The sequence below is a fragment of the Microtus ochrogaster genome, unplaced genomic scaffold (assembly GCF_000317375.1).
Source record: "Microtus ochrogaster isolate Prairie Vole_2 unplaced genomic scaffold, MicOch1.0 UNK125, whole genome shotgun sequence".
NCBI classification, from domain to species: Eukaryota; Metazoa; Chordata; class Mammalia; order Rodentia; family Cricetidae; genus Microtus; species Microtus ochrogaster.
Genome location: NW_004949223.1, coordinates 1 through 26,975, shown reverse-complemented (window position 1 = coordinate 26,975; position 26,975 = coordinate 1). Strand labels below are relative to the sequence as shown.

Here is a 26,975-nt window from a genome sequence, read left to right as displayed (position 1 = left end):
GTGCGCCACCCCTGCCTGGCAAGTACAAGCTGTTTATTTCAAGTATAACAAATGAAACTTGTCAAATACCTAAAAGAGGGAAAAAGAAGATACCCTCCCTCCAGGCCGATCTCAATTTTGCATCAGTCGCCATCTCATTAAAAGATGGAGAGCTGGGTGGTAGTGGCTTACACCTTTAATTCCAGCACTTGAGAGGCAGAGGTGGGTGGATCTCTGTGAGTTCAAGTCCAATTTGATCTACCAGTCAAGTTCCAGGACAGTAGGGCTGTACACAGAGAAACCCTGTGTGTATGTGTGTGTGTGTGGAGGGAGGATGGAGAGAGGCCAGTGCAACAAGTCCAAGTCCAGCAGTTTGCAAACCTGACAACCCGAGTTCAGTCGTCCCCTGACCTCCACCAAGGCATGGTGTGCATGCATGTGCACACACATACACACGTGTGCACACACATACACACACGCACACACACACACAATCACACAATGCAATAACAACTAAATAATATTTTTAAAGTGAGAAACCAGTCCCACTGAGTCATTTATATACATGAAAATTCTGTATTCGGACCAGATCTATGACCACCCAGTGGTTATCATTTAAATTACATGTGAGAAAGAGGGATTTCCAAAGGACCCAGAGGGTTGGCCCCTTGCTCCCTGAACCAGAATGTAGAGCTCTTGCCTAGAATCCCCCAGTGATGAGCTTCAGGTGATGGCTGACAGCTAGAGTGACTTCTGGGACCTTCCAAGAAGGGCTGGGGGCTTAAATTCATGGTAAAGCTCCTGCTTACACTCCCACGGTGTGGGGCTGGAAGCTCCATGGTAGACTATCTGCATAGGGTACAGCCCTGAGGGGTTGGAGGTGTAGCACAGGCGGAAAGCACCTGCCAAGACTCTTCTGCTAGGTGGCTGGGGACATGGTTCAGAGTTAGGGGCCTGCCTAGAATCCCCTAGGGAGGAGCTGGGGATGTGATTCAGCAACTGAGCACTTGTCTAGATTTTAGGTGGTAGGACTCAGTTACAGAGTATGTCTGCAACCAAACAAAGAAACATACACGGCAGCTGTGGTCACACAGGGACATTGTCTCAGTTTGCATGTCCAGCCCCTCCCTGAAGGTAAAGCCTTGACTGCTACCCCTGCCTCTCCCACTCTGGTCCCTGGAGTTATCCGCAGATATCACCTCCTAAGCAGTACCTGATGCAGGAGGGGCTGTGCAGGAGGGAAGTACCTCCTCTGGGGTCTCTAGAGTCTGCTTCTTGGCCCAGATGTGGCAATGGAGGGCAAGGGCCAAGGGGCCAAGGGACTTATTACCCAAGGCAGGATGGGCTCCGTCCAGAGGTCTACAAAAAGGAGCTGTGGGACAGGAGCTCATGGCCAGACCTGATTTGTGTCCCGCTGAGTCCACTGCCGCAGTAAGTGACAGCCCTTCCCTAGTCGGAGCTCTGATGTGGGGTACCTAGGGCCACTGAATGTCCATTTCTGTGTTCCACAGGTACCAAAGGCCATTGTGGTCTGGCTCTCTCCAGCGTGGGAAGGGTCTGATCTAAGGTGGGGCTCTTGGTTGTCTCTTGCAGTACTTACAGGATGAAAAACCTCTCGCTTCTCCTCCTCTTCCTCCTCTTCCCTGTCCCGGGGTTGCTGGACTCCAGCAGGTCACTCTGTTCCATGGATAAAGCCATTGACAAGAAGATCAAGCAAAGCTTCAGCTCCCTATGTGAGGAGCCCCCCACCCAACCTTACTGAGGGCCTCACAGGCTTATCTCATCCCCGTGGGTCTCATCACAGACCCACCCAGCTGCAAGGCTAACGTCAGTCTCAAACTCACCCAGTCTGCAGCTTCCAACCCAACCCCACCCTGCCCTACCTTGAATCACAGCTCCAACCCACAACCTAACTCCTTCCCATCATCACCCCCAAACCTCCCCTCACCCCCAAAAGGCTCCAATTTGCAGTTCAAGGGGTCTTCCAGCCCCTGTTCCTTTTGCCTCAGTCTCCTGAGTGTTTGGAGTACAGGTGTGAGCCACCATTCTATCCTCTCGGGGGACAAAATATTTTACTATACACAAGTGTGCTGCACATGTTTGTGTGTATGTGTATATATGTGGTACACATGTGTGAAGGTGCATGTGTGTGCATCGGCATGGGGATGCCTGAAGCTGATGTAGAGCCATCATCCCTGATTTCTCTCTACTTTGTTGAGGCGGAGTCCCTCAGTTGAACCCAGGGCTTGTGGGCTTGGGAGAGTCTAGGCAGCTTGTTCTGGGGACCCCATGTCTGTCTGTCTCCTGGACGCTGGGTTTATAGGTGGCCCCACACATGCCTGCCTGGCTTTGAGGTGGGTTCAGGGAATCTGAGCTCTGGTCCTTGCACTTGTGAGTCAAACTCTTTATCCACTGAGCCATCTCCCCACTCTGCTGGGGAGGGTTTGACTCCTTTGCTAGTGTCAAACCCAGAGGTCTCCCCGTGCAAGGATGCAGTTGGGACGGCCTCGTTTTACCACCCCTTCTGCCCTCCTTTCTGCAGGGTCAGAAGCAGTAATCAGCGGTGGCATCCGATGCCGGACAGTCTCTTCCAGAGGGGACTTGGCCTCCTGCCCAGAAGGTGAGTGCAAACTGTTGCTCACACTTTCTGGACGTCCTCTGAGACTCCTCTGCTTCCTCAACTCGGTCCCCAATATCTACTTCCCTATTCTGTCCCACCCTCCAGTCTTCTTGCTCCCAGCCCAGCTCCAGGTCTCCATCAGCCCCCCACCCAGTCATTTTACCCTCTACTTCCTGGACAGCAGCCTCCAGCCTCCTCAGCCCATCTCCCCCGCCCACTCCTGCAGTTTCTCAGCTTCTCAGGGGCTTCTCTCTTTGCAGGCTTAGCAGTCACCAGCTGCTCCTGTGGCTCTGCCTGTGGCTCGTGGGATGTTCGAGAGGGAACAACGTGTCACTGCCAGTGTGCAGGCATAGATTGGACAGCAGCCCGTTGCTGTGCCCTGGGGGTTGGTGCCTGAGGTCTTGAGAGTTGAGCTGGTCTGCCACGTGCTGGGGCAGAGGGATGGGGCTGGTGAGAGGGCAGGGGGCAAGTCCAAGATGAGGGGCTGGAAACAGGGGATGAGGTGATAGTGATGTTGCTGCTGATGGTGATGATAAAGGTGAATGGTGAAGTGGACACGAGCCTCGTGTGGTTTCTTTAATGGAGAAGGAGGTGTGTGGGAAGTGTTGTACCACATGGAAGTTTTTTTCTCTCTATCCCCTTTTCTGTTTTTTTTTCTTTTCCTTCCTCCTATCCCACCTTTTCAACAGGGTCTCATGTAATCCAGGCTAGCCTTAAACAATACTCGCCATCACAGATGAGACTGGACCTTGGCAGGACGGGGGATCCATAGTTCTCAAGTCCACTTTTCACTTCTGTGGATGCACTGTCAAATACCTACTTATAATCAGAGGCATCCAGGGCACCAACCCTGTCCCTCCCCGCCCCAGGAATCCTAGAATAGAAAAGCCCAGGGCAGAGGATAATTTTTTCCTTGTATCTTGAGCTCAGAATAAAGCACGGCCTGCGGGTGCTAGTGAGTGTCTATTGAATGAGGGGCCGTGAGACGAGTCAGTGGGGAGTGTGCTTGCTGCCGAGGCTGGTGATCTGAGATAGATTCCTGGGACCTGCGTGGTGGAAGGAGAGCGACTCAGGCCAGCTGTCCTCTCACTTCCGTGTGCACCATGTGCACACACACAGTAGACAAATAATAAATAAATGCAGTAAAATGTTTGTCGAATTAATAACTCTGTGATGGTTAATCTTGATTGTCAACTTGACAGGATGGAGGGTTACCTAGAAGGCACACATCTGGGCATGCCTGTGAGGGGGTTGGTAGATTGGGTTAATCGATGGGGAAAACCCTGAATGAAGGTGATAATATTTCACTGTTGGACATCCTGATTACGTAGAGAGGAGAAAGTGGGAGCTGGAGAGAGTTCAGAGGTTAAGAGCACTTGCTGCTCCCTCAGAGGACCCCGGTCAGTTTCCCAGCACCTGTGATGGGCAGCTAACAACCACCTCTAATTCATGTGCCCAGACACATGCATTCACCACACACATGCACACACGCGTGCGCACGCACACACACACACACACACACACACACACACACACACACGCCAAAACAAAAACAAAAACAAAGAACAAAAAAAATCATAAACCCCAAATCCATGAAAACACAAAATTGAAAAGAATAATGTACAAGCAAAAGGCCCATAAGATGAGAAATATAAAACAAAAAGCCTACAAAAACACCACTGAGTTCTTCCTGTGCCTGCTGTCTTCCCCTAAGTATGGTTTATAAGCCCGTGAGACTCCATTTGAGAGAAACAAATTTTCCTTTGCAAGCAGTTGTCAGGTGAAGACGGCTTCTTGGTCAGGAGTGGGAGGCCATGTCCACTGCCCCCTTTCTGTTTTGGGACGCCATCTGACTTGGCCTGCATACAGGTTCATATGTACATTAGTCCTACTGGTCCGGAAGACACTGTTCCTTTGGTGTCGCCCATTCCCTCTGGTTCTTACAGTCTTTTCTCTCCTCTCCTGCATAGCTCCCTGAGTCCTGCGGGGGAAGGATTTGATAAACACAATGTAGTGTTATTTCATGTGTATTTTAATAAATAAAGCTTGCCTGAAGATCAGAAAGTAAAACAGCCACCCTGGTCAGATTTACAGGCCACACAGTGGTGACACACACCTTTTATCCCAGTGGTCACAGTAGTTTGCCATAGAAACCAGGCGGTAGTGGTGCACACCTTTAATCCCAGCACCAGAGAGGAATATAAGACTGGAGTTTTATGGCTGTTTTGCTTTTCTGACCTTCAGATTGAACCCCAATATCTGTCTCTGGGTTTTTATTAATCGTGCTACAATTTAGGACTGAGTGTTTCCAATTTTCTCACTCTGCACACTGTCCAGTTTGGGGTCTCTTTGTTAGCTCCTATCTACTACAAGAAGCTTCTCTGATAACGGCTGAGCGAAATACTGATCTCTGGGTATTGCAGAATGTTGTTTGGAGACATTTTTTTTTTGCTACGTTCCTTTAGCATAACAATAGTATTTGGTTTTCCCCTAGACCCATGGCCAATCCAATCTCAGGTTCTTGGCCACTGTGGCATTGTCAGACAAGGCTACCATCTCATGGAGTGGCCCTCAAATCCAGGCAGAGAGTGCTTGGTTACTCACACAATGCTTGTGACACTATTGCATCAGCATTTCTTTCAGGAAAGTCACTGTTGTAGGCCACAGGGCTTGTAGCTACCTTAGAGATTACCTCTCTCCTTTGGTAGCAGGCAGAGTACCTTCCAGTACCATGAACACTAGTCAGTAGGGGTGAGGATTCTAGATAGACACCAATTCTACTTCTCCATGTTCTATGAGTTATGTAGGTGCTGTCTTCAACAAATAGGGCCTTACTATCAGTTTATACTAATAGTAGGGGCTCCATCTGCCTTGGAGGCACACAGGTTCATATGTACACGAGTAGCTGGAGTTGTTTGAGGGTTTGCACGGGGGCCCTTTTGGCCAATTCAAGTAAATATAACCTATTCCTGGCACTGGAGGGTTCACTTGGTGGGGAAAGATGTCTAGTCTAGTTGGGGCATTGTTGCCCTGTTATTTTGTGACTTCATTTACATTTCTTTCATTCACACACATACATATATATGCACACATATATATACACACATATATGGAAACATCAAGGAATAGGTTTGTATATGGCCCCTCAAATGGCACTTATTGTTAGCTGCTCATCCCTGTATTCCCTCCCTTACCCCCTCTTCCCTCTGCCTTCCCATTTAATCCTCCTACTCCAATCTTCCCATAACTACTTATTCTATTTATCCTTTCTTGAAGATTGTCCCCACATCCAGTCTCTTACCCTATACCTAACCTCTGTGGTTTTGCAGATTGCAGTGTATATACTGAAGGCTAAAAAGCTAACATCTACACGTAGGAGAATACATATCATATCTGCCTTTTGTGGGCTGGGTTATACCTCCTTCAGGATGATGTTTTTCTAGCTCCCTCCATTTACTTGAAAATTTCATGATTTCACTTTTTTTTTTAAAAAAATGATTTTTCAAGACATTGTTTCTCTGTGTAGCCCTTGCTGTCCTGGGATTCTCTCTGTACACCAGGCTGGCCTCAGACTCACAGAGATCTGCCTGCCTCTGCCTCCCAAGTGCTGGGATTAAAGGCTTTTGCCACCACTACCTGGCATAATTTCTTTTCTTTTCTCCACCCTTGGTACCAGCCATCCACCTATTCAGTAGGCACAAAGGGGGTGTCTTTTGTTTTGTTTTGTTTTGTTTTTTAAAGACAGGGTTTCTCTGTAGCTTTGGAGCCTGTCCTGGAACTACCTCTTGTAAACCAAGCTGGCCTTGAACTCACAGAAATATGCCTGCCTTTGCGCCCCCCCCCACCCCAGTGCTAGGATTAAAGGCGTGTGCACCACCATCACCTGACTATCTAATTTTTTAAATAATATTCCATGGTGTGAATGTACCAGATATTGGTTATTCATTGGTTGACGGGCATTAGGCTCTAGTGGTCCTTTGGTTACATGATCAAGTGTGGTATAGCTGGTCCTTTGGTAGATCTAGTCTCAGTTTCCCAAGGAACTGCCACACTGATTCCCATAGTGGTTTCACGAGCTTGCAGTCCCACCAGCAATGAATGAGTGTTCCCCTTTCCCAGCAAGAGCTGTCATTTGTTTTATTGATCTTGATTGTTCTGATAGGTGTAAAATGAAATATCAAAGTGGTTTTAATTTATATTTCCCTGATGGCTAAGGGTGTTGAATATTTCTTTAAGTGTTGTGTTTTTTTTTGTCAAGAGAATTCTTTTTTTAGTATTTTTTTAATTTTATGAACATTGATATTTTTCCTGATTTTATGTCTGTATGAGAGTGTCAAATCACTTGGAGCTGGATTATGGACATTTATGAGCTGCTATATGGGTGCTGGGAATTGAACTCGGGTCCTCTGGAAGAGCAGCCAGTGCTCTTAATCACTGAGCTTTCTCTCCAGCCCACTCTTTTGAGAATTCTATGTCAGTTCCATATCCCATTTTAAATTGGGTCATTTGTTTTCTCCATGTCCAGCTTTTTCAAGTTTTTAAAAAATATATTTTAGATATTAGCCCCTCTGTTGGATGTGTAGTTGGTAAAAATCTTTTCCCACTCTGTAGGCTGCTGCTTTGTCTGAATGATAGTGACATTGGCCTTACGGAAGCTTTTCATTTTCATGAGGTCCCATTTATTAATTATTGATCTTAGTGCCTGTGTTATCAATGTTCTGTTCAGAAAGCCTTTTCCTGGCCCATGAGTTCAAGGCTATTCCCACTTTCATTTTCTGTCAGATTCAGTGTATCCAACCTTACGTTGAGGTTCTCGTTCCATTTGTAGCTCACTTTTATTCTGGGTGATGAGTATGGATCTATTTGCATTCTACTTCATGCAACCATCCAGTCTGACCGGCACTACTTGTTGAAGGTGCTATTTTTTCCCCCAGTGTGTATTTTTCACTTCTTTGTCAAAGATCAGGTGTCCATAGACATGAGGATTTATGTCTGGGTCTTCAATTAATTTCTATTGAGCAACACACTGGTTTTTGTGTCAATATCATCCTGTCTTTATTACTATAGCTCTGTAGAGCAATTTGAGGCCAAGGATGGTGATATCTCCAGCAGTTCCTTAAATAAATAAAGTCTTAAAAATTTTAAGACATCACTTAGACGATAGACACTCAAAATATGTGAATACGCATGCATATTCATGTGGATATGTCATAGTTACAAAAGTATGCAAATAGGCGTGTGGCATACATACATGAGCTGTGACTGAAGGCATTTGGAGGTTGGAATGTGCATGTATGTGAATGCATGTGTGTGAACCAGGAAGGGGAATGGATAGATGGAGTGAGTGCCTTTTTTCCTTCTGGTGTGTCCATGTGGGGGGGAGAAATACCTTGAGGACGCCACCAGGGCAATTGTAGGTGTGGTGTCAAAGTGGTTTTCTCTTCTTGCCTCACATCCGTTTTGTTCCCATGGTGCAATCGGTTAACATGTGATACTTGTATGAAAAGCAGAACTTGGATGGGGTGGGGTTGAGCTATGGAGTGGGGCTGGAGAAGGAAGGTGTTTTGGGGAGAGGGAACTCAGCCGCTGTTTTAAAAGTCAGATTCTGAGTTGATACAGCTTTTCTTGTGGAAACAGAAAGCATAGAAGAAAAGCTGGTCGTGCGGGGCATAACTGTAATCCCAGCTGGGGAGGTGGAAAGAGGGAGCCTTAGGACTTGTTGCCCAGCTAGCCTTGCGTACTTGGTGAGCTCCAGGCTACTGAGAGAGGCTGCCTTAAACACAAGGTGCCATTGCCTGAGGATCAAAAGCTGGGGTTGTCCTCTGCCCGCCCCCCAAAAAGTCAGGGAGATGCAGTCAGGCCCATTCCATCTGTGTGTTCCATGTGTGTCTTCCGGGCGGTGGTGGTGCACACCTTTAATTCCAGCACTTGGCAGGCAGAGGCAGGCAGATCTCTGTGAGTTCAAGACCAGCCTGGTCTATAAGAGCTAGTTCTGGGACAGCTCCAAAGCCACCGAGAAACCCTGTCTTGGGGAAAAAAGCAAAACAAAACAACAACAACAAACCATGTGTGTGTTTTTCACCCAGACCCTCTGGCTTCCTCAAAATCTCTCTTCTGTCCTAATATCTAGGATCCCCTCTTGGCCACCCATGAGACTTCTGTCACTCTAAAGGAGTCATTTAGAGTGTTGCGGAAACTGGAGATGCCTCTGAGCAGGAGATCTGGTGTGGATCCCTGAAAGCAGGAGATGAAGCCTCCTTCCCTCCCGTCCACCCTCAGATTTCCTCATCTGTTTTGACGCCTTCCGGTAGGTGGGGATATGAGAACACTTGGGAGGTCCAGGGCCCAAGGCTGTGGTAATCTCTTTCAACCAACCAAGCAGAATGCAGGCATCAGCCTCTCAGGACAAGACCCGGAGGAAACCAGGCCATAATGAAGGTCAGGACACTTGGGATGGGAAGGGGAAATGAGGAATCCTGAGTGGTCAGGACAGAGGAGCTCCTTTCTTCGAGGGGCTCACGACATCTGCACTGCTTAATCACAAGGCTGATTTTGGTCCTTCATGCCTGCTTTAGTATAATCCCCTAGATTGAACTCCCCCACCAACGGCCCAAATATCTGGATGAGTCTCAGGATCTTCTCTCATCAAACCATACACAGGTACTCAACATCCTGACTATGAGAATATAACCTTGGCCTTCAGAGACAAGGAAGAGCTCAAACTCAAACAGTCAGCACCCAAGAAACAAGGTGAGCAGACACCTGCTTGCCCACCCCCACGCTAACCTTAAGGAGTATGTGGAGGGGTGAGTGCTGGAGAGTGTGGGGTTGGTGGCATTAAAGATGGCGATGCAATTGTGGTTGTGGCTCAGCTGGAGACAACTTGCCCAGCATGCACAGTGCCCTGGTTCAATCCCCAGTTCTGTATAAACTGGGTGTGGGCGCTCACCTATTATTCTAACATTTGGGGGCTCAAAGCAGAGATTAAAGGTCATTGTAGGCTACACAGAGAGTTGGAGGCTTGCTTGGGATATAAGAAACCTTAACTAAATAACTAGCTAGCTAACTAACTAGATCGCGGGACTGGGGATGTGGATAACTCAGTGGTTAAAAGTGATGCTGCACAAGGATGAGGGCCAGAGTTCAGATTCCAGCACCCACAGAATAAACCAAGTGTCCTGTGGATGCCTGTAACCCCAGCACCAAGGGGTGAAGACAAGAGGGTCGTGCTAATTCCCAGCTTTGCTGAATAAACAAGAGAGTCTCTGCCTCAAAGAAACAGGCAGAGAGTAACAGAGGAGGATACCCAGTGCCCCCCCAACACTACTGTTACGTACTCTGGTGGGGGTAGCTTTGTAGCTGAGACGATGGAAGTGGGGTTTCTGAAAATGCTTCAGGCAGTGCTGTTGGCTGTGCTTTTAGTCTTTGGGTGACAGAATTTGTTGAGAGGAATGTGAGGGTCACAGTGTAAGGAATACAAGGTAGTAGTACTGATGCTCACTGAGTGGGGATGTCCTTGGTGGTCCTTGGTGCTGATGATAGATGCTACAGACAGTAATGATGGCCTGGTTGGTGGGGCTGGGCTCTGCAAGTCACGTGCCCTGTGTTTTTCGTCCCAGCCCAGGTCAAGCCATCACTGGACACATCCCAGATCCCTCCCTGGTTTCACAGAACCATCATGATCTTATATGTCCTCCTCGCTCTCATCTTTTCATTTTGCATTATCCTGTCAGCCTTGGTCCTGGTCAAAAGCAAGTGATCCTGGGAGCTGGGAGAGGGGCGGGATTGTGGAATTTCCTCTGCTACCTCTCCCTTCCCCCAACTCCATTTCCAAGAAGGCTAAAAGGAGGATGGGGGGGGGGTCTTAAAAGCTTTTCTATCCTTTCCTAAACAGATTCTGAAATGTCCAGGGAGCTGTGGAGCTTGAGAGTGGAGCTTCTGAATGGTGAGTGGGAGGTGCAGAGGAGGCTCACAGTGGTGCTGGTGGGACAGGAGAGGGGCGGCCATCTGAACATCTCAAACGCTGTGCCCTTAAGTTTCAAGCCTGGTGCAGCAGTGCCAGGATCAGCAAGACAATCATTGGAAAGCTGTCCAGACGGGGATCCGGGAGGCCAAGAGTAACATTGCTACAGTCTCGAGCAAAGTGCAGAGTGGAAATGACAAGCTGAAGACGGTGCCAGCAGGTATTCCTTCACAGGCCTGCTCTCTTTGGGTGGATTTGTTTGGGTGCTTGGAACACTGGTGGGGCTGTGAAGGTGATACAGCCAGTAAGGTACAACATGAGGACCTGAGTTTATATCCCCAGGGCTCACGTAAGAGCTGGGCGTGGTGGCACAGCTCTGTAACCCCAGCAGTTGGGCAAGGGTGGTGGTGGTAGAGATAGGCAGATACATGTGGCTTACTGGTCAACCAGTCTAGCCAAATCCCCATGTTCAATGAGAGACCATGTTTCCAAAAATAAGGTCATAAAGGAAAACAGCTAGTTGGTGCCAGCTTCTGACTTCTTTACACATTTGCACACACAAGTGCAAATACTGTGAACATATACACATGCACAAATCACATACACACACACACACACACACACACACACACACACACACACCATTTCACTACCGCGAACCACCAACATCTGAATCTCCTTCACTCAAACTGAAAACTGCTAATGATATTAGGGCTTTATTTGCGGCCCTACTCCAGATTTGCCTGTCTCTTCTCCTCCCACCAGATATAACTGACATCAAGACAACCCTTAAGGCGCTAGAGAAGAAAGTCCTCACTCGTAAGCCGGGGCTAGGGAGGTGCGTTGGGGTAGAGTTCCAGACCTAGTGCCGGTCTGCCTGACCTCAGCTTTCTCCTCTCTGACAGCGCCCACTTCTAAGTAAATAAGAGGACATCACAGCCATAACTGGAAGGACTTGGGATTGCACCTGCTAGTGAAGATGGCAAATGGGGGTACCTGGCTTGAGTGTGAGTCTGCCATTCATCCTCGTAGAGAAAATTATCCTTCTGGGGGGAATGACTGTTGAAGAGTGTGCACGTAAGGGGACATTTTGTGGCATATGGAGTTTCCATGCATCCAAGGAGAGGGTGTTACGGTGGAAAGAGAACATGGAAGTCACAGCATGTGTTACTCTTTATGGGCCACACAAAGAGGCCATGTATGGCCCGACGTATATGAGAATAGGCATGTCCTGTTGGATAGCTGTTCCTGTGAAGCCCTCAAAGTGTGTCATTGCGAGTGTGGGTGTAGGTGATATGTGGGATATGCCTCCCCATTAGCTTGAGCGTGCATGTGTGCATGTGGCTATTTTGTGTGTGTCACCGCAGTGGTGAGCAATGTACACTCTGGGGATGTACTGTGTTGTGTGTCATTCCTAGTGTGCTTGGCTGTGTCATCTTGTGGGTTCAGAGCGTGTACACAAATGCACCCATCAATTTCTGTGCTTGTATTTTATGACTCATGACGATAAATGCCAAGAGGAATGATAACGGCTCTCGAGCTGTTATTGGATTGTCTGTGGGACAGAAGTTCACGACTGGTGGGGAGACTAAATTTAGGGCTTGGGTTTGGGGATGGGACAGATCACTCATTGCTGTAATCCAGGCACGATGCAGCTGAACTGAAAGTCCATCACTTGGGGGGCTGATGTAGGAGGATCATGAGTCCAAGGCCAGCTCTGGCTATAAAAGATGAGTTTGGGTGGGTAGTGAGCTGGCTCAGAATGTAAAATGTACTTGGCATCGTCTTACCTGAGTTCCATCCCTGGGATCCACACAGTGGGGCAAGAAAGCCACTTCTGACCATTCATCCATACCATAGCACATGCACACACAAATACTAAAATAAAAATAAAATTTAAAGATACCCACAGGAATCTACATCCTACCACAGAGACACTTGCTCATCCATGCAATGGATGATGTAATAGAGCTTATTGCTGCTCTGTTCACAATAGCCAGGAAATGGAAACAGCATAGACGACCATCAACTGATGGCCATGAAGATGTGGTGCACATATACACGATGGAATTTATTCAGCACAAAAGAAAAATTAAATCTGCAGGAAGATGGATGGAACTGGAAATCACTGTGTTAAGTGAAATCAGCCAGACTGAGAAAGGCAAAATGTTGCCTCTTATATGTGGAGTCCAACTTCATACACACATATGCATATATGTATATATATATATATGTATACACACAACATATATATACACACACATACATATATATTGAAAGAAAGTGGAAAGGATACTGGGGAGGTAGGGTCCTAGTGGGATTGGGGGCCAGGAAGATGGAAGAGCGGAGATTTAAGGGAAGAGTCAACCCAAACTAGATACGTATGAAAATATCATTAAGTAGCTAATTCAAAATAGAAAAATGCTCAGGGTAGGCTGCTGAGTCAGGTAGACATGCGCGCCCCCTTGCGGCTGCTCTCCCGCACAGCCTGGGTGTGCATTTGTCCGCCCCTCCCCGTACTTGAGCCTTTATGGTATCCTTTTAATGACTCAAAACGCTTGCAAACAGCCCGGTGCAGTTTCGGTGAGACCCCAGCTCTTCCTGCATCGGTCTCGTCCTTTCTTTGTGGATCTCAGCTGCGTCTCCCACTCTATCAGCTTTGGATTGTTCTTGGGGCGGAGTGTGGTGGGGAGTTAACTGGGAGGTCTTGAGACACCAGTCCTGGAGCAGCTCAGCTCAGCCTCTCAGAGCATACAGGTAGAGGGGTCTCCCACGTATTCTGCACAATCCCCTTCCTGGCTGGCGTGCAGTACCGCCCAACCCCATCCCTACAAACCCGGGTCCTGGTGCATGCATAGTGGGGTGGGGCTCTTGACTTCTACCCCATTCCACAAGAGTGTCTGTCGTTGCTTTATCGGGAGAAGCACTCGAGGCTCCACTTCGCCTCCGAGATCCTTTTCTGGAACCTTGCGCTATCCAACGCCGGCTTCTTGATCTGCTGTGGCGACAGTCTTCTCCAGGGCCCTTGTCTCCTCTCCAAAGGGTTAATGCAATGGGGTGGGTCAGGGTCCTGGTAAGGACCACCCGTTGGGAGGCGGCTTCAGTTTCAGATGATGTAATTCTCCTTCCTCAGTACAGATTGGACTAATTAGGTTTAGCTGAGTCTATAAGCACCGCCCCTCGCCCTTTTTCTTTTCTTTTAGGATGATGGCCCCTGTCTGAGTACGGTTTTAAGCTCCGTAATGATTTGGCTTGGGCTTCCTTAATCTTTTTTTTTCTAAAGCTCCAGTCCCCATCACGTGTGATTAACTAACCTCCATGACTGTTTATTGTCTTCGTTCTCCTCTGGGCACCTTGCTTGCCTTGCCCTCACCTACAGTTTGCTCGCCCTGGGCTTTTCATTTTAAAGTCGGATAAATTGCTCTAACGATTCCATTTGGGTCAGCTCTTCCCGCCCCAGTGTGTTGATTTCTTTTTGTTCTGGCGCTAGGAAGACTTTTTATCACAGCATAGCATAGAATTTGAGGGTGACATAAATCTGTGTTCCCTGGGCCACAGGCATTGATAATTTACCTCCAGAATAAACTTATCTCTTATTACTATTGAAGTGAGAGTTGTGTGTTTGCATTGATAGGGCAGAGGCAGGAGGATCGCTGCAAGTTCAGAACCATCCTGGGATATATATATCCAGACTTAAAAAATGTAATTATGGTTATTTTGGGGGGTTATTAGATAGTGGTGGTTATATATGGTTATAGATAGTGGCGGATGCAAAATGCTTGTCAAATACATTGGCAGAAACATCAACTAGGCAGGCAACAAAGTGGAGAAATCTCTGCTACTGGTCTCAGATATTATCTCCTGGACTCTAGTGTTCCGCTAGTAGATACATTTCAATAGTTCAGACAATGAGAACCAAGCAGACATTGTAATTAGGTTCCGGACCTGCAACATTCCAGCCTCTCCACCACCACCGAATCTCTAAGCAGTGGTTCAGTCTTGCAGAAGGGTCCATATAAGGAACAATTCCTTCGTTCACAGCCTCCAGTGTGCAGAGGCTATAGGCACGCAGCACCTTGAAAAGAAAGTGAAACACGCCCCCTTGCAGTGCTGAAGCATGGGCAGCCCGTTTACATTGGGTTTCATGGTCTCAGTTGATGAGGACGACTGACCAGGTCTCTTCCTCAAGGAACAGGTTCCACCAAGATATGAACTCAGATCGCTGGATACAGAGTCCAGAGCGTTAACCATTACAGCACAGGAGCTGGTGCATTCAGCACCATACTCAGTTGTATTTACTGTTTTTGTTGTTTTGCTTTTTATTTGTTTGTTTTTAGACCAGTAGACATGTTCGCTGATAGAAATTGGGCAAATGAAAAACATATTAATATTCATTTACTTCCAAGATTGACCTGTGAGGCCAAGGATGATCTTGAACTCCTAATGCTCCTGCCTCTACCTCCCAGATGCTGGAGGCATTTTCTCCAATTGACAAAAGCCCACCAGGACAATATGGGAGGTATTATACTAATTAAAAGCAGTATTGGGGCTGTCAGCCCCAAGGACTCAAATGGTGGAAGAAGAGAATTGGCTCACAAAAGTGGTCCTCTGACCTCTACTCATGCTATGGGACACACACAAGCAAGCATACACACATGCACACAAAATTAATAAAAATGTAATAAATCTATTAAAAATTAAAAATTAGACTTGTCCATTTTATGGTATGGGTGCTTTGACTGCATATATGACGACATGAATCTGTACCACATGCTGCCTCACGCTTGTGGAGGTCAGAAGAGAGCATTGAATCCCCGGAATGGTTCTGAACCACCAGGTGGGTGCTGGTGTTTTGAATCGTGGTCCTCTGCAAGAGCAACTAGTACTCTCTGAAGGGACACTAGCCCACTTGAGCATGTGGCTCAGGCAGGCCTTGTCCCCTCTGCCTTGCTAAAAACCATTAGATTATATTCCTAAGCTATCCACCAAGGTCTACTCCCTTATTTGGCCACTTCCTCCTGAGGCTGACTACCAAAGTCCAGAAATCAGAAGCCCCCTTTGGTTCACCAAATTAAAACTGTATATATATATATATATATATATATATATATATATATATATATATGTATATATATAATATATATATACCATTTGCCTGTGTCCTGTGTCTGTCTCCCTTCTATGCAGAGGCAGTCAGTCCACTGTCCCTCTGAGACAAATCCCCTTCCCCTTCTCCCTCGTCCTCTGTCTCTTTTGTCACTGCATCCTAGCCCATTCTAACACAGACTCCCCTTTTTCTCTTCTTAAGAATCACACCCACAAGGCCATTGGCTGCTGCTTTCCTGCCTGTCAGAAAGCAGCCACTTTAACTTTTCTTCCCTGCTTGAAGGATCTCTGTGGTGTGGTTTGTACCTAATTGGGGTCTGGAAAAGAGCCCCCTTCACTCTTAGCAACTGAGCCATTTCCCTAGTTCTCAAAACAAAGCAAAACATTTTTTTTTTTTGGTTTTTCGAGACAGGGTTTCTTTGTGGTTTTTGGAGCCTGTCCTGGAACTAGCTCTGTAGACCAGGCTGGTCTCGAACTCACAGAGATCCGCCTGTCTCTGCCTCCCGAGTGCTGGGATTAAAGGCGTGCGCCACTACCGCCCGGCTACAAAGCAAAACATTTAAAAAATAGTATTTTGGGTCAGGGGATTGAAGGGCTTTAGCAGGCCCGAGCACGGCTGACACAGGCCCGAGCATGGCAAACAGAGGCTTGAGCATGGCAAACATGGCACCGGCAGATTTTGCCCTTTCCCCTTCCCTCACCCTTGCTAAACCATTAGATTATACCCCTGAAGCCAGCCCTCAATGTCTATTCTCTTATTGGCCACTGACTCATTCCTGAGGCTGATCACCAAGGTCCAGCTATCAGAACATCAAGGTCCAACAATCAAAATTATTATTTTGACTAACCAAATTAAGTACCCAATCAGAATTCACCAACACACCCTGCCTCATTCAAACACAAACCTCCCTTCTTCTCTCTTGAAACTAACGCTTGCAAAGCCGTTTGCGGCTGTTTCTGCTTGATTAAGATTCAGTCACCTGGTCTTTTCACCTTACTTAATAAAGGATCTCTTTGTGTTTGATTCGTGCTTGGAAATTGGTGTTTGAGTGTGGGCTGTGCCTAATCCGGGGTCCTAGGGGAGCACCCAGCAGTACAAGGGTCCCTCCAGGAATAATCCACTCTTTAGAGCCCTCGCTACATTGCCAGAACCCACGTGAATGGTCACATATGTTGGTGCACAGCTGTAATCCCGGTGCCAAGGAGACAGAGCCGGGGGATCCACGGGGCTCATGGTCAGCCACCCTGGCTGAATTGAGGAACTCTAAGTCTCAGCCAGAGACCCTGTTTCAAAAAGGAAACCAAAGCCAGGTGTGGGGCTGCATGCCCTTAATCCCAGCAATCAGGAGGCAGAGGCAAACAGAGCTCTGTGTTTGATGCCAGCCTGGTCTACACACCCAAGGTTGACCTTTGGCCTCCACAGGCACAGGGCCTCCTCCTCTTCCCTCTCCTCCACTTCCCATTTGGGACAGGATCTCATTAAGTAGCTAGCCCTGACTGGTCTGGAACTCCCTGTGTAGATCAGGCTGCCTTCAACTCATAGAGATCTACCTGCCTCTGCCTATTTAACTTTGATATTTATTAAGGGTGTGTGCTCCCCTAAGCCTGGGGACATGCACATTTCTGCACGCATGAGCACGCACACACACAAGCACACCGCACACACAATATTAAAATGAGCTTAGAGTTGAGGATGCTGCTTACCAGCAGAACACCTGCTCAGCACATGTGTGGCCCTGAGTTCCACACTTAGCACAGAAAAACCAAACAATTCAGGTTACTGTTTCATACCATTTCAAATGTGGCTGCTAGGATGTTTTAACTAAAGATGTGGTGTCAGGGCATGGCTCGGCTGGAAAGCACTTGCTTAGCATGTGTGGGGCCCTAGGTTTCACTCCCAGTGCTGTGAAATAAATCAGTTCATCATGCAGCTGTCATATGCCTGTTGGAAATATGAATGGACTTCAGGAAAAAATGACCATGTTCTCTGCCTTTTGCATTTCCTCTTATCAAGGTCAGCTAAATACAGGAAGAGCTGGGCACATATGTCATCCCAGTGTCCAGGAAGCCAAGGCCTCTTGATTTTGTGGCCAGTGTGGGCTACATAGCAAGCCTCTTTCAAACAACCAACAACCAACCAACCAATGAACAGCACAAAAACGATTAAGGGGCTGGGGAGGGGTCTCCATGGGTAAAGTACATGCATGAAGACTTGAGTTTGATTCCCAGTTCCAGAGAGAGAGAGAGAGAGGAAGATGGATGTGTTGGTGCACACCCATGGCTCCAGAACAGCTGCCGGTGATGTGTTTGTAGGGCAGATAGGATTTCCTGAGATGCTGCCAGCTAGCAGAAATGGTTACCCAGGTTCAGTAAGATAGACCCTGTCTTAAAAATAAGTCCCAGAGCAATAGAAATATCCACTCAGTGTCAACCTCTGGCCTCTCCTCACAGGAATATGGGCACACTGGACACAGACACACAGAGGAAATATTAGTGGTCAGAGGGCTCCGCAGGTAAAACCGCCTGCTGCTCAGGATGATGGCCTGATGGAAGGGGAGAACTCATTTCTTCAAGTTGTCCTATCACTTTCTCTCCTGACCCATAGAAATACACAACAAATAAATAAATGTAATCCTACGACTGTTACTAAAGCATTGGAGCCACACCTTTTGTGGAAGATGGAAAAACACCCCCGGATTAAGTGTCCTTCATCCATAGTGTCCTTCATCAGACGTCAGGGTAAACAGTGAGAAAATGCATCACACCAACACCTCACAGGTATTCATAAGAAAACATGTGCCCCAGGGCATGTCTGTGCTCCTGCTCAAAGGCCAAGCCGGCTCTCCAAGTCCCCAGCAGGCTGGAGTTCTGGGCCGCTGACCTGGGAAGGACTCGCGCGCCCCCTAGCGCCCTTCTTGGTCACCGCATCACCCCGCCCCTCCGTGAGCTCAGTTTAGCCCGCATGCGCCTGCGCACTCGGGTTTTTTTTTTTCTTTTTACGACGCCGTCAAGAAGTTCCGCTGAACCTACGGCAGCCCAGTTCCGGTTCAGACCTTTCCCGGCCCAACACACTCCACTCCTGCACGCAAGGGGCTCGTCTTTTCTCTGTGCGTCCCGAGCAGCGTTCCCGGGTCAGTCTGTTTTGGGTTTTGGGAGGTATTGCGGGTTTTGGGGTCCCGGCCCTTGAACAGCTCAGCGGAACAGCCTTGTGGCGCGCTCTGCACTGTCTGCTCCCCAGCTGGGTGGCAGGATGGTCCGTACTGGTCTCCCAGGACAGGGTCCCTAAGACGTGCTTTGTAGGGGCTGGCCGTCGGCTCCGATGCATCCCCCAGAAGTGACGAGGGTTTTCTGGAGACGCGTCGAGGTCCAGCTCCGGGGGAGAGTCTCCATTCACTGCTGGGGCCCCCTGCTGAAGGCACGGGAGGCCCCGAGGCTCCCAGTGCCTCCTCCTGGCTCCTTCACTAGTTTCCCCACCATCCGTGCAACCTTCTAGAGAGTTTGTGCGGTGCGACCTCCCAATGGGAAATCTATAGTTAAGGGTCACCGCGGAGACGCCTAGACACCTTCGGTACCGCCCCCCCCCCCCCGGATATAGGGTTGGGGATTTTCTACACACTCTCCTGGCTTGGCCCTGACTCACCCTCTTTCTGTCAGTCACTTGCTTTCCTGGAGGGGTTGAGCAGGAAGGTCTCCAGGGTAGTCTGGGCTGGAGCACCCGCCAGCTAGGGAAAACAATTGACCGTCCTCTGTCTCCTCACCGTTCCTCAACTGCCCGCTTTAAAGGCAGGGTGTATTAGAGCCTTTCTCGTTGCTGTGGTCAGATCTCTGACAGAGCGACTAAAAGAAGGACAGGTCTCTTTCTGTGACCATCCACAAGACATGGCAGGGGCCTGAGGCAGCTAGCTGGTCGCCTTGCACCCATGGGCAGAAAGCAGAGAGATGAATGACGCCCTCAGGTGACTTCATCCTTTTTATTCAGCCCTAGGGGGCGATGTCCACCTTCAGAGTAGATCTTCCCTGAGTTAAACTTACCTGGAAATCCAGAGGTGTGTTTTCATGGTGATTCTAAATCTAGGTAGTGAAGGAGAACCATCATGCAGGGTCTCACTGTGGAACTGACTCGGGCTGACCTCTTTCAGCCGTCATACTGCCTCAGGCCCTGAGTGCTGGGGTTACAGGTGTGCGCCTCTGCACCCAGTGTCCTGTCCTGTCTATGTCACCTTCAGTTTCAGCCATTCTCTTGCCATGTGCTAACTTCTTGAAAGTTACGCTTTTATTCAGTGCGTGTTTGTGAGCGTGCATGGGCGTAAGAGGACAGCTTTTGAGAGTGAGTTCTCACCTACTATGTGAGTTCTGGGGGCTAAACCTGGGTTATCAGGCAAGTGTCTTTACTCCTGAGCCATCTTGTCTGTCCCGGTGATAGTTCTTTAGGAAGACTATCTGAAGTTTGTTTTGTGTATTTGGGTGTTCTATCTGCGCGCACACACACACACAGACACACACAGACACACACACACACACACACACACACACAGACACAGACACACACACACACGTCTGGTGCCTTCAGCAGCAGAATAGCTTCTGGAACTAGTTACAGAAGGGTCCACATGATTCACCATGTGGGTGCCGGAATTCAAACCCAGCCCTTCTACAAAGCAACAAATATTCTTAACTGCTCAGCCTCCCCCCCCCTCCCCTTTTGAGACAAGGTCTCGTATAGCCCAGGTTGGTCTCAAACTCCATATGTAGCAGATGATGACCTCTGACACCTGATCCTCCTGCCTCTGCCTCCACCTCCTGAGTCCTGGGATTGCAGAAGTGTGTCACTGTACCTGGCTTGATACAGTGCTGGGTATTGGACCTAGGATTTCATGCATACTAGGCGAGCTCTGAACCAGCTGAGCTGGGTCCCCAGCTGCAAGTGCTTTTCATGAATAAGAAATCTCTTGGGTCTCCAGCTTTCGGGTCGTTTCCGTTGCTCCCGTTAATCCTCTTTAAAGATTTCTTTTTCATTATTTTTCATTATGTATATGCGTGTGTGTCTGAGTGTGGGTTTGTGCATGTGAGCGCAGTGCCAGCAGAGGCCAGAGGCACCGATTCTCCCTGGAGCTAGGGTTACAGGTGGGTTTGAGCCACCTGAAGTGGGTGCTGGGGGAGCTGAACTCTGAACTCAAGTGCTTACAAGAGCAGGACGTGCTTGGAAGTGCTGAGTCATCTCTGTATCTTCTCTACTTCTCATCTGACTTTTTTTCCCCACTGGCTGGTAAGATTATAGAGCTCTCCTCCACTGTGTATGCTTTGCTTGCTAAAGCTTATGGGGTGCGGTTTACCAGGATTTTGAATGTCGGCTTTCCTTCTTATCTGTTTGGCACCGTAGTGCCCAACGCTGGTGCAGCTGGGTTGTGTGGCTATCCTAGAGCCTCTCCAGGCTCTCCCTCTGGCTCTTGGTGCCAGGCCTCATCCATCCATCACCCTGACTTTTGGTCTCCCTGCAGGGCGGCGGCATGGAAGCGCGTTTCACGCGCGGGAAATCGGCGCTGCTGGAGCGTGCACTGGTGCGGCCACGCACCGAGGTGAGCCTGAGCGCCTTTGCCCTTCTCTTCTCCGAGCTGGTGCAGCACTGTCAGAGCCGCGTCTTCTCTGTGGCCGAGCTTCAGGCACGCCTGGCTGCCCTAGGCCGCCAGGTGGGTGCCCGAGTCCTGGATGCCCTGGTAGCCCGGGAAAAGGGTGCCCGGCGTGAGACCAAAGTGCTGGGTGCGCTGTTGTTCGTCAAGGGCGCAGTGTGGAAGGCACTCTTTGGCAAGGAGGCCGACAAGCTGGAGCAGGCCAATGACGACGCTCGCACTTTCTACATCATTGAGAGGGAGCCGCTCATTAACACCTACATCTCGGTCCCGAAGGAGAACAGCACACTCAACTGTGCCAGCTTCACGGCGGGCATCGTGGAGGCTGTGCTCACACACAGTGGCTTCCCTGCCAAGGTTACAGCGCACTGGCACAAGGGGACCACACTCATGATCAAGTTTGAAGAGGCGGTTATCGCCCGAGATCGGGCCCTGGAGGGACGCTGACCCCACAGGAGATAAAGGATGAGCAGATCCCGTTCCTAAGCTTGTGTTGTGTCTTGTGTAGGGGCGCCAGATCTGCTCACACCCTGATCCGGGTCCTGAGTCTCAGGCTGAGGGAGTCCAGAGGCAAGTGTGTCAGGCATAGGTAGAGAGTGATAAGTTGACAGTGGACTGACCTAGCTTCTGACTTTAAGATGAGGTTGGAGGGTTGGGTGTACTGGGGAGATGGGGCACCTGTGGAATTATCTTTGGGGCCTGTAGGCTGGAGAGATGGGGACAGGGATATGAGGTTAAGAGGGACCAGGTCCTGGCAAACTGCCAATGCTATCACCCAGTTGGTCGAGTGCCTTGGGTTTGATTCCTTATGCCACATAAACTGGGCATAGTGGTGCAGATTGTCTCATCCCAGCACTAGAAAGGTAGAGGGAGAAGGATCAGAAGTTCAAGACCATCCTCCGCTACTTAGCAAGTTTGAGACCAGCTTTTGGCAGCACAGGACTCTTTCTTAAACACGTTTCAGGCAGGGGGATATCCCCCTTGAAACTCACATTTCCTTAATCTACATTTGCTCTTTTAAAAAAGTAGATGATAAAGGAGAGGGCATGGCCGTATGACTAAAATATATATGGAGAGTGACTGTTCTCCCTTTAGACCTTTGCTGCTTCAGAGTGGCCTGTGGACCGTCAGCATCAGCACCAGTATCAGCATCAACACCAGCACCAATAGCATCAGTATCTTTGTCCCACATGCAGAACCCCTGGTCCATCCTAGACTTACTGGACCAACATTTGTATTCTAGCCCCATTGCCATAGGTATCCCTGGGTCACTTATTTTGAGAAGCAGAGCTTCAGAGCATCAGAGTCACATAGAGGAGTTTCTAAAACTCAGGTGGTCGGACCCTGCCCTTTCAGTCAGATTCTGCAGTTTTGGGGTGTGCCTAAGAACTTGTTTCTGGTACATTCTGGAGAGCTGCTGGGTGCCCCAGGGATCCCACTGAGAACAATGGCACACTGACCTCTTGAAAGGGGAAGGGCCAGAATCGTCTGAGAATTTAAAGGCTTTAAAGGTAATATATATAATTGGGTTTTTCGAGATAGAGTTTCTCTGTGTAATAGTCCTGGCTGTCTTGGAACTCTTTGTAGACCAGGCTGGCCTTGAACTCAGAGATCCACCTACCTCTGCCGCCCAAGTACTGGGATTAAAGGCGTGCACCACCGCTACCTGGTTTAAGGTTAAATATTTTTAATTTTTTTTTCTGAGACAGGTTGCTGTCAGCCTAGGCTGGCTTTGAGTTTGCTGTGTTCCAGGATGACCATGAATTCCCCACCCTTTTGACTCTATCTGAGGTTGGGTGTTTATCTTAGTGCCTCCTTACATTATTACTGTTTTAGGTAGTCTCAACTATGTTGTCCTGGCTGGCCTGGAACTCACTACGTAGACCAGGCTGGCCTCAAACTCAGAGATCTGCCTGCCTCCCTAGTGCTGAGATTAAAAGTTGTGCACCACCACCCCCGGCTTTTTTTTTTTTTAAGACTTTTTATTTGTGTGTGTTTGTATGTAGGTTTGTGAGCATGAATGCAGATGACTGGAGGCCAGAAGGGGGCATCGGGTCCCCTAGAGCTGTTGCAGGTGGTTGTGAGTCATCTGATGTGAGTGTCGCAGTCTGAACTCCTGTCCTTAGGAAGAGCGATGTGTCTGGATCTGCTGAGGCATGTCTCTAGCCCTCCACCTTGTTTTTAAAATTACATTTATTTTGTGTGTGCCTGTAGAGTCAGAGATGTGAGATGCCTTCCTCTGTTGACTCCACCTTAAACATCTTAAAATACGTGTGTGTATGTGTGTGGGGCTGCACACGCCACGGGGTACTGTGGAGGGCAGCTTTCAGGACATGTTTCTTTCCTTCCGCTACACGAGACTCAGGAGACTCAGGCACTGAACTTAAGTTATTGCTGACCCTCCTCTCAGCTGTATTTGGGGCTCACTGATTTGGCCAGGCTGGCTCAAAGCCAGAGTTTCAGGCTTACTTGGATTATAAGAAAGTAACCAGTGCACCTGGCTAAGGATCGGGTGCTTCTGAGCCACGCTCCCACCCCTCCCTACCCTGTCACTTTAGTCACGTAAGAAAAGAAATAACCAAGATACACAAGGTGTAAATTCCATGTCAGTTGCACTACATTCTCAAAGAGGCTCGTGGGCACCAAGTCTCTGAAACTGTCAACTTCTACCTGCCACACCTGGACACACTGGATACAGCCTCCAAGGAGGGGAGGAATGCTGGGGACCAGCCATGATCTTTTTCACTGATGATTCAAGCTTGGTGGGAGCATTCACTCCCAGACCCTGGGGAGAGGGACCTCCGGTCTGTTTTGCAGAGAGTGGGAAGAAGGGGAAAACGTGATAGGAGGGGTAGGAAGCCTCCTGAGAAATCTGTCCTCAGCTCCCTGGATGGTTCAGCCGCCCACATACATGCTGCATGGCTGGGCCGTGGTCGAGGAAGGCAGAGGGAATGGGATGGTCAGCTTAGGTCAGCAGTAGAAACTGTGGGGAGCTGGCATCTACCAGCTGCTTCAGTATGGATGGGGGCATAATCATGAAGGCCTCCAGTCACATAGAGGGGTCCAGGCCTTGACAGGGGGTCCCCAGGGCCTGGCGCTTTCCATGATGGGAGAGACATCCAGAAGAGTGGGCAGAGGTTTGTCAGGGTTCGGTTTTTGGAGTAGTGGGTCCTGTTGGACGCTCAGAGGCTAAAGGGGCAGAATCCTCGCATGTGGCCAGCTGCTCACACACCCAGCCTTCCAGGAAGCTGTGACAGAAGGCATCGTTCCACTGGCCGGATCCCCGCATCATTACGCAGTCCTCACCCTGCCCTGCGTTGTTGGGCTCCCCGGGACTCCAGTTGCTGGAACGAGAGACACCTCCAGTCACAGGATGTGATGAGGGAGGTGTCCCCTTATCTGCAGGTCCTCTGAGGTTGAGCCCTCTCCCATTACACCCCCTTCATAGGAAAGGTTCTCCTGTTTGGGGCATCTGTACCTGGACCTCCCCTATTTCTGTATGCCCTCTATGCATGCAGCCCAAGACCCACCTTTCCAATCTACGCCTGCTCCTCACTTCCTCAAGCCCTACATCCTTTACTTATGGCTAAGAAAGCTAAGAAGTCCAGACCCCAGGGCTCTCTCCTTCACCTGTAGCCTGTGGGACCCTGAGCCCTGGATTCCTGCATGAGGTCCCATCCAGGGGCCGCTCCCTCCTTGGTGTTTCTCCCATCTCACTTCCCACAGGCCCTCTTACCTGTAGCCCACTGGGCTTCCATCCATCCATATGAACTCTCCCTCCACATTGAGATCCCGGAGGCCAATCCAGGAATCCTTGTTGGTGTGTTTCATCAGGAAGTTCTAGGGGGAGATGCATACGGTCCTTCTCATCCGTTCCAGAAGGCCATGGTGGGATCCTACCCTGACCCCGGCTGCCATCCAGCTGCCCATAGTCTCCACAGAGCCCAAGCCACCTGCTCCTCCTGGCTGTGAATGCTGACTAGCCGCCCTTTTAGGTCACTGCAGGTGAATCGGGCCTGGATCCATCTCTTGGAGTCATTGCCAAAATAGTAGCACTTCTGTTGGAAATGGAGCCAGTTTTTGGGACACGTGCTGCATGCAACTCCTGGGGTCACACAGAAGAGAAGAGGCTCAGGAGCATTGTGGGGGCCACCCCTGACCCCCATGGGCAGAGTGTGCACATGCATAGTTTCTCTTCTGCAGTCACCCAGGGGTCTTTTTTTTTCATTCCTAGATTTTTTTTAATAAATTTATTTATTAAAAATTTCTGCCTCCTCCCCGCCTCCCATTTCCCTCCTTCTCTCCCCACTCCCTTCCCCCTCCCTCTCCAGTCCAAAGAGCAGTCAGGGTTCCCTGCCCTGTGGGAAGTTCAAGGTCCTCCCCCCTCCATCCAGGTATAGGAAGGTGAGCATCCAAACAGACTAGGCTCCCACAAAGCCAGTACGTGCAGTCAGATCAAAACCCTGTGCCATTGTCCTTGGCTTCTCGGCAGCCCTTATTGTCCACCATGTTCAGAGAATCTGTTTTTTTTTTTTTTTTTTTTTTTTATTTTTGTGGATTTTTTGAGACAGTGTTTCTCCGTAGCTTTTTTGGTTCCTGTCCTGGAACTAGCTCTTGTAGACCAGGCTGGCCTCGAACTCACAGAGATCCGCCTGCCTCTGCCTCCCGAGTGCTGGGATTAAAGGCGTGCGCCACCACCGCCCGGTAAGAATCTGGTTTTATCCCATGCTTTTTCAGTCCCAGTCCAGCTGGCCTTGGTGATCTCCCATTAGATCAGCCCCACCGTCTGTCTCAGTGGTTGAGTGCACCCCTTGTGGTCCTGACTTCCTTGCTCATGTTCTCCACCCAGGGGTCTTGACTGGAAGAACTGTCCTGTCCCTCCAAGCTTAGAGCCTAACAGCCTGTCTGCAGATTGCTTTCTTCATGAGATCCCCGAAACTGGCTAGTTCTTTGATGAGGCAATCTCAGCCACCAACACTATTACTGAAGACACCTCAGTGGTTAGCAGAATGGCAATTGTCACTAACCTCATAAATACCTCAACCACTGGGACCAGCAACAAGCAGCCAAAGCTAACCACAACTCAGCTACCAGCATTATGAAACATTTCCAGTTCCAAAGTTACTAACGCCTCCATGGTTAGTAATACTTTAATTACCAGAACCATCACCACAGACACCTCAGCCACCCACACGTCAGCCACAGCATCACCCTTAGAGACACCTCAGTCGAACCAGAGATGGCTGAGTGATTAAGAACGTGTATAGCTCTTGCAGAGGCCCTAAGTTCTGTTCCTAGCACCCACATTAGATAGCAGCTCACAACTACCTGTAACTCCAGCTCTCTGGGTCTGGCCTCTGCGGGCACCTTAAACTTACGTGCATGTTACCTCTCCTGTAACTAAGAATAAAATAGTAAAAGAATATTTAAAAGGAAATAAAAAGTAAGGGAAGTAAAGATTGAGAGAGATTAAAACTGGAAAAAGTTTCATGACGGTCACACCTAGGGACAGACAGTACCAGAGCTGAGCTCAGGCCCCAGGAAGTAGAACCATTTGCACGTGGGAGCTCTCAGTTGGCAAAGCACTGAACAAATTTGAGGTCTGAGTGTGGGGCTTATGGATGGGTGCACCTGTAATTCTAGTGTTCCTGTGGTGAGGTGGGAAGCAGTGTGTGTGTGT

At 49.0% G+C, this 26,975-nt stretch overlaps 4 protein-coding genes across 4 annotated transcripts; 3 read left to right on the top strand and 1 right to left on the bottom strand.

Annotated features, from left to right (window-relative positions):
- Positions 1-1,582: 1,582 nt before the first annotated feature.
- Positions 1,583-3,148, top strand: Retn (resistin). Its single transcript, XM_005371737.1, has 3 exons — positions 1,583-1,712; positions 2,522-2,599; positions 2,860-3,148. The coding sequence occupies exons 1-3, from the start codon at positions 1,583-1,585 to the stop codon at positions 2,994-2,996; spliced, it is 345 nt and encodes a 114-aa protein (XP_005371794.1). The 3' UTR covers positions 2,997-3,148.
- A 5,825-nt stretch (positions 3,149-8,973) lies between these two features.
- Positions 8,974-11,480, top strand: Mcemp1 (mast cell expressed membrane protein 1). The gene is made up of 7 exons (XM_005371763.1): positions 8,974-9,037; positions 9,260-9,349; positions 10,219-10,350; positions 10,494-10,544; positions 10,636-10,782; positions 11,328-11,400; positions 11,468-11,480. Exons 1-7 carry the CDS (start codon positions 8,983-8,985, stop codon positions 11,478-11,480), a joined length of 561 nt encoding a protein of 186 aa, XP_005371820.1. The 5' UTR covers positions 8,974-8,982.
- A 7,197-nt stretch (positions 11,481-18,677) lies between these two features.
- Trappc5 (trafficking protein particle complex 5) lies at positions 18,678-22,152 on the top strand. The gene is made up of 2 exons (XM_005371736.2): positions 18,678-18,799; positions 21,167-22,152. The coding sequence occupies exon 2, from the start codon at positions 21,176-21,178 to the stop codon at positions 21,740-21,742; it is 567 nt and encodes a 188-aa protein (XP_005371793.1). The 5' UTR covers positions 18,678-18,799; positions 21,167-21,175; the 3' UTR covers positions 21,743-22,152.
- Positions 22,153-24,437: 2,285 nt separating this feature from the next.
- Positions 24,438-25,461, bottom strand: Fcer2 (Fc fragment of IgE receptor II). The gene is made up of 3 exons (XM_005371762.1): positions 25,249-25,461; positions 25,032-25,135; positions 24,438-24,639 (listed from the first exon to the last, which is right to left on the bottom strand). The coding sequence occupies exons 1-3, from the start codon at positions 25,459-25,461 to the stop codon at positions 24,438-24,440; spliced, it is 519 nt and encodes a 172-aa protein (XP_005371819.1).
- Between the last annotated feature and the right edge of the window lie 1,514 nt (positions 25,462-26,975).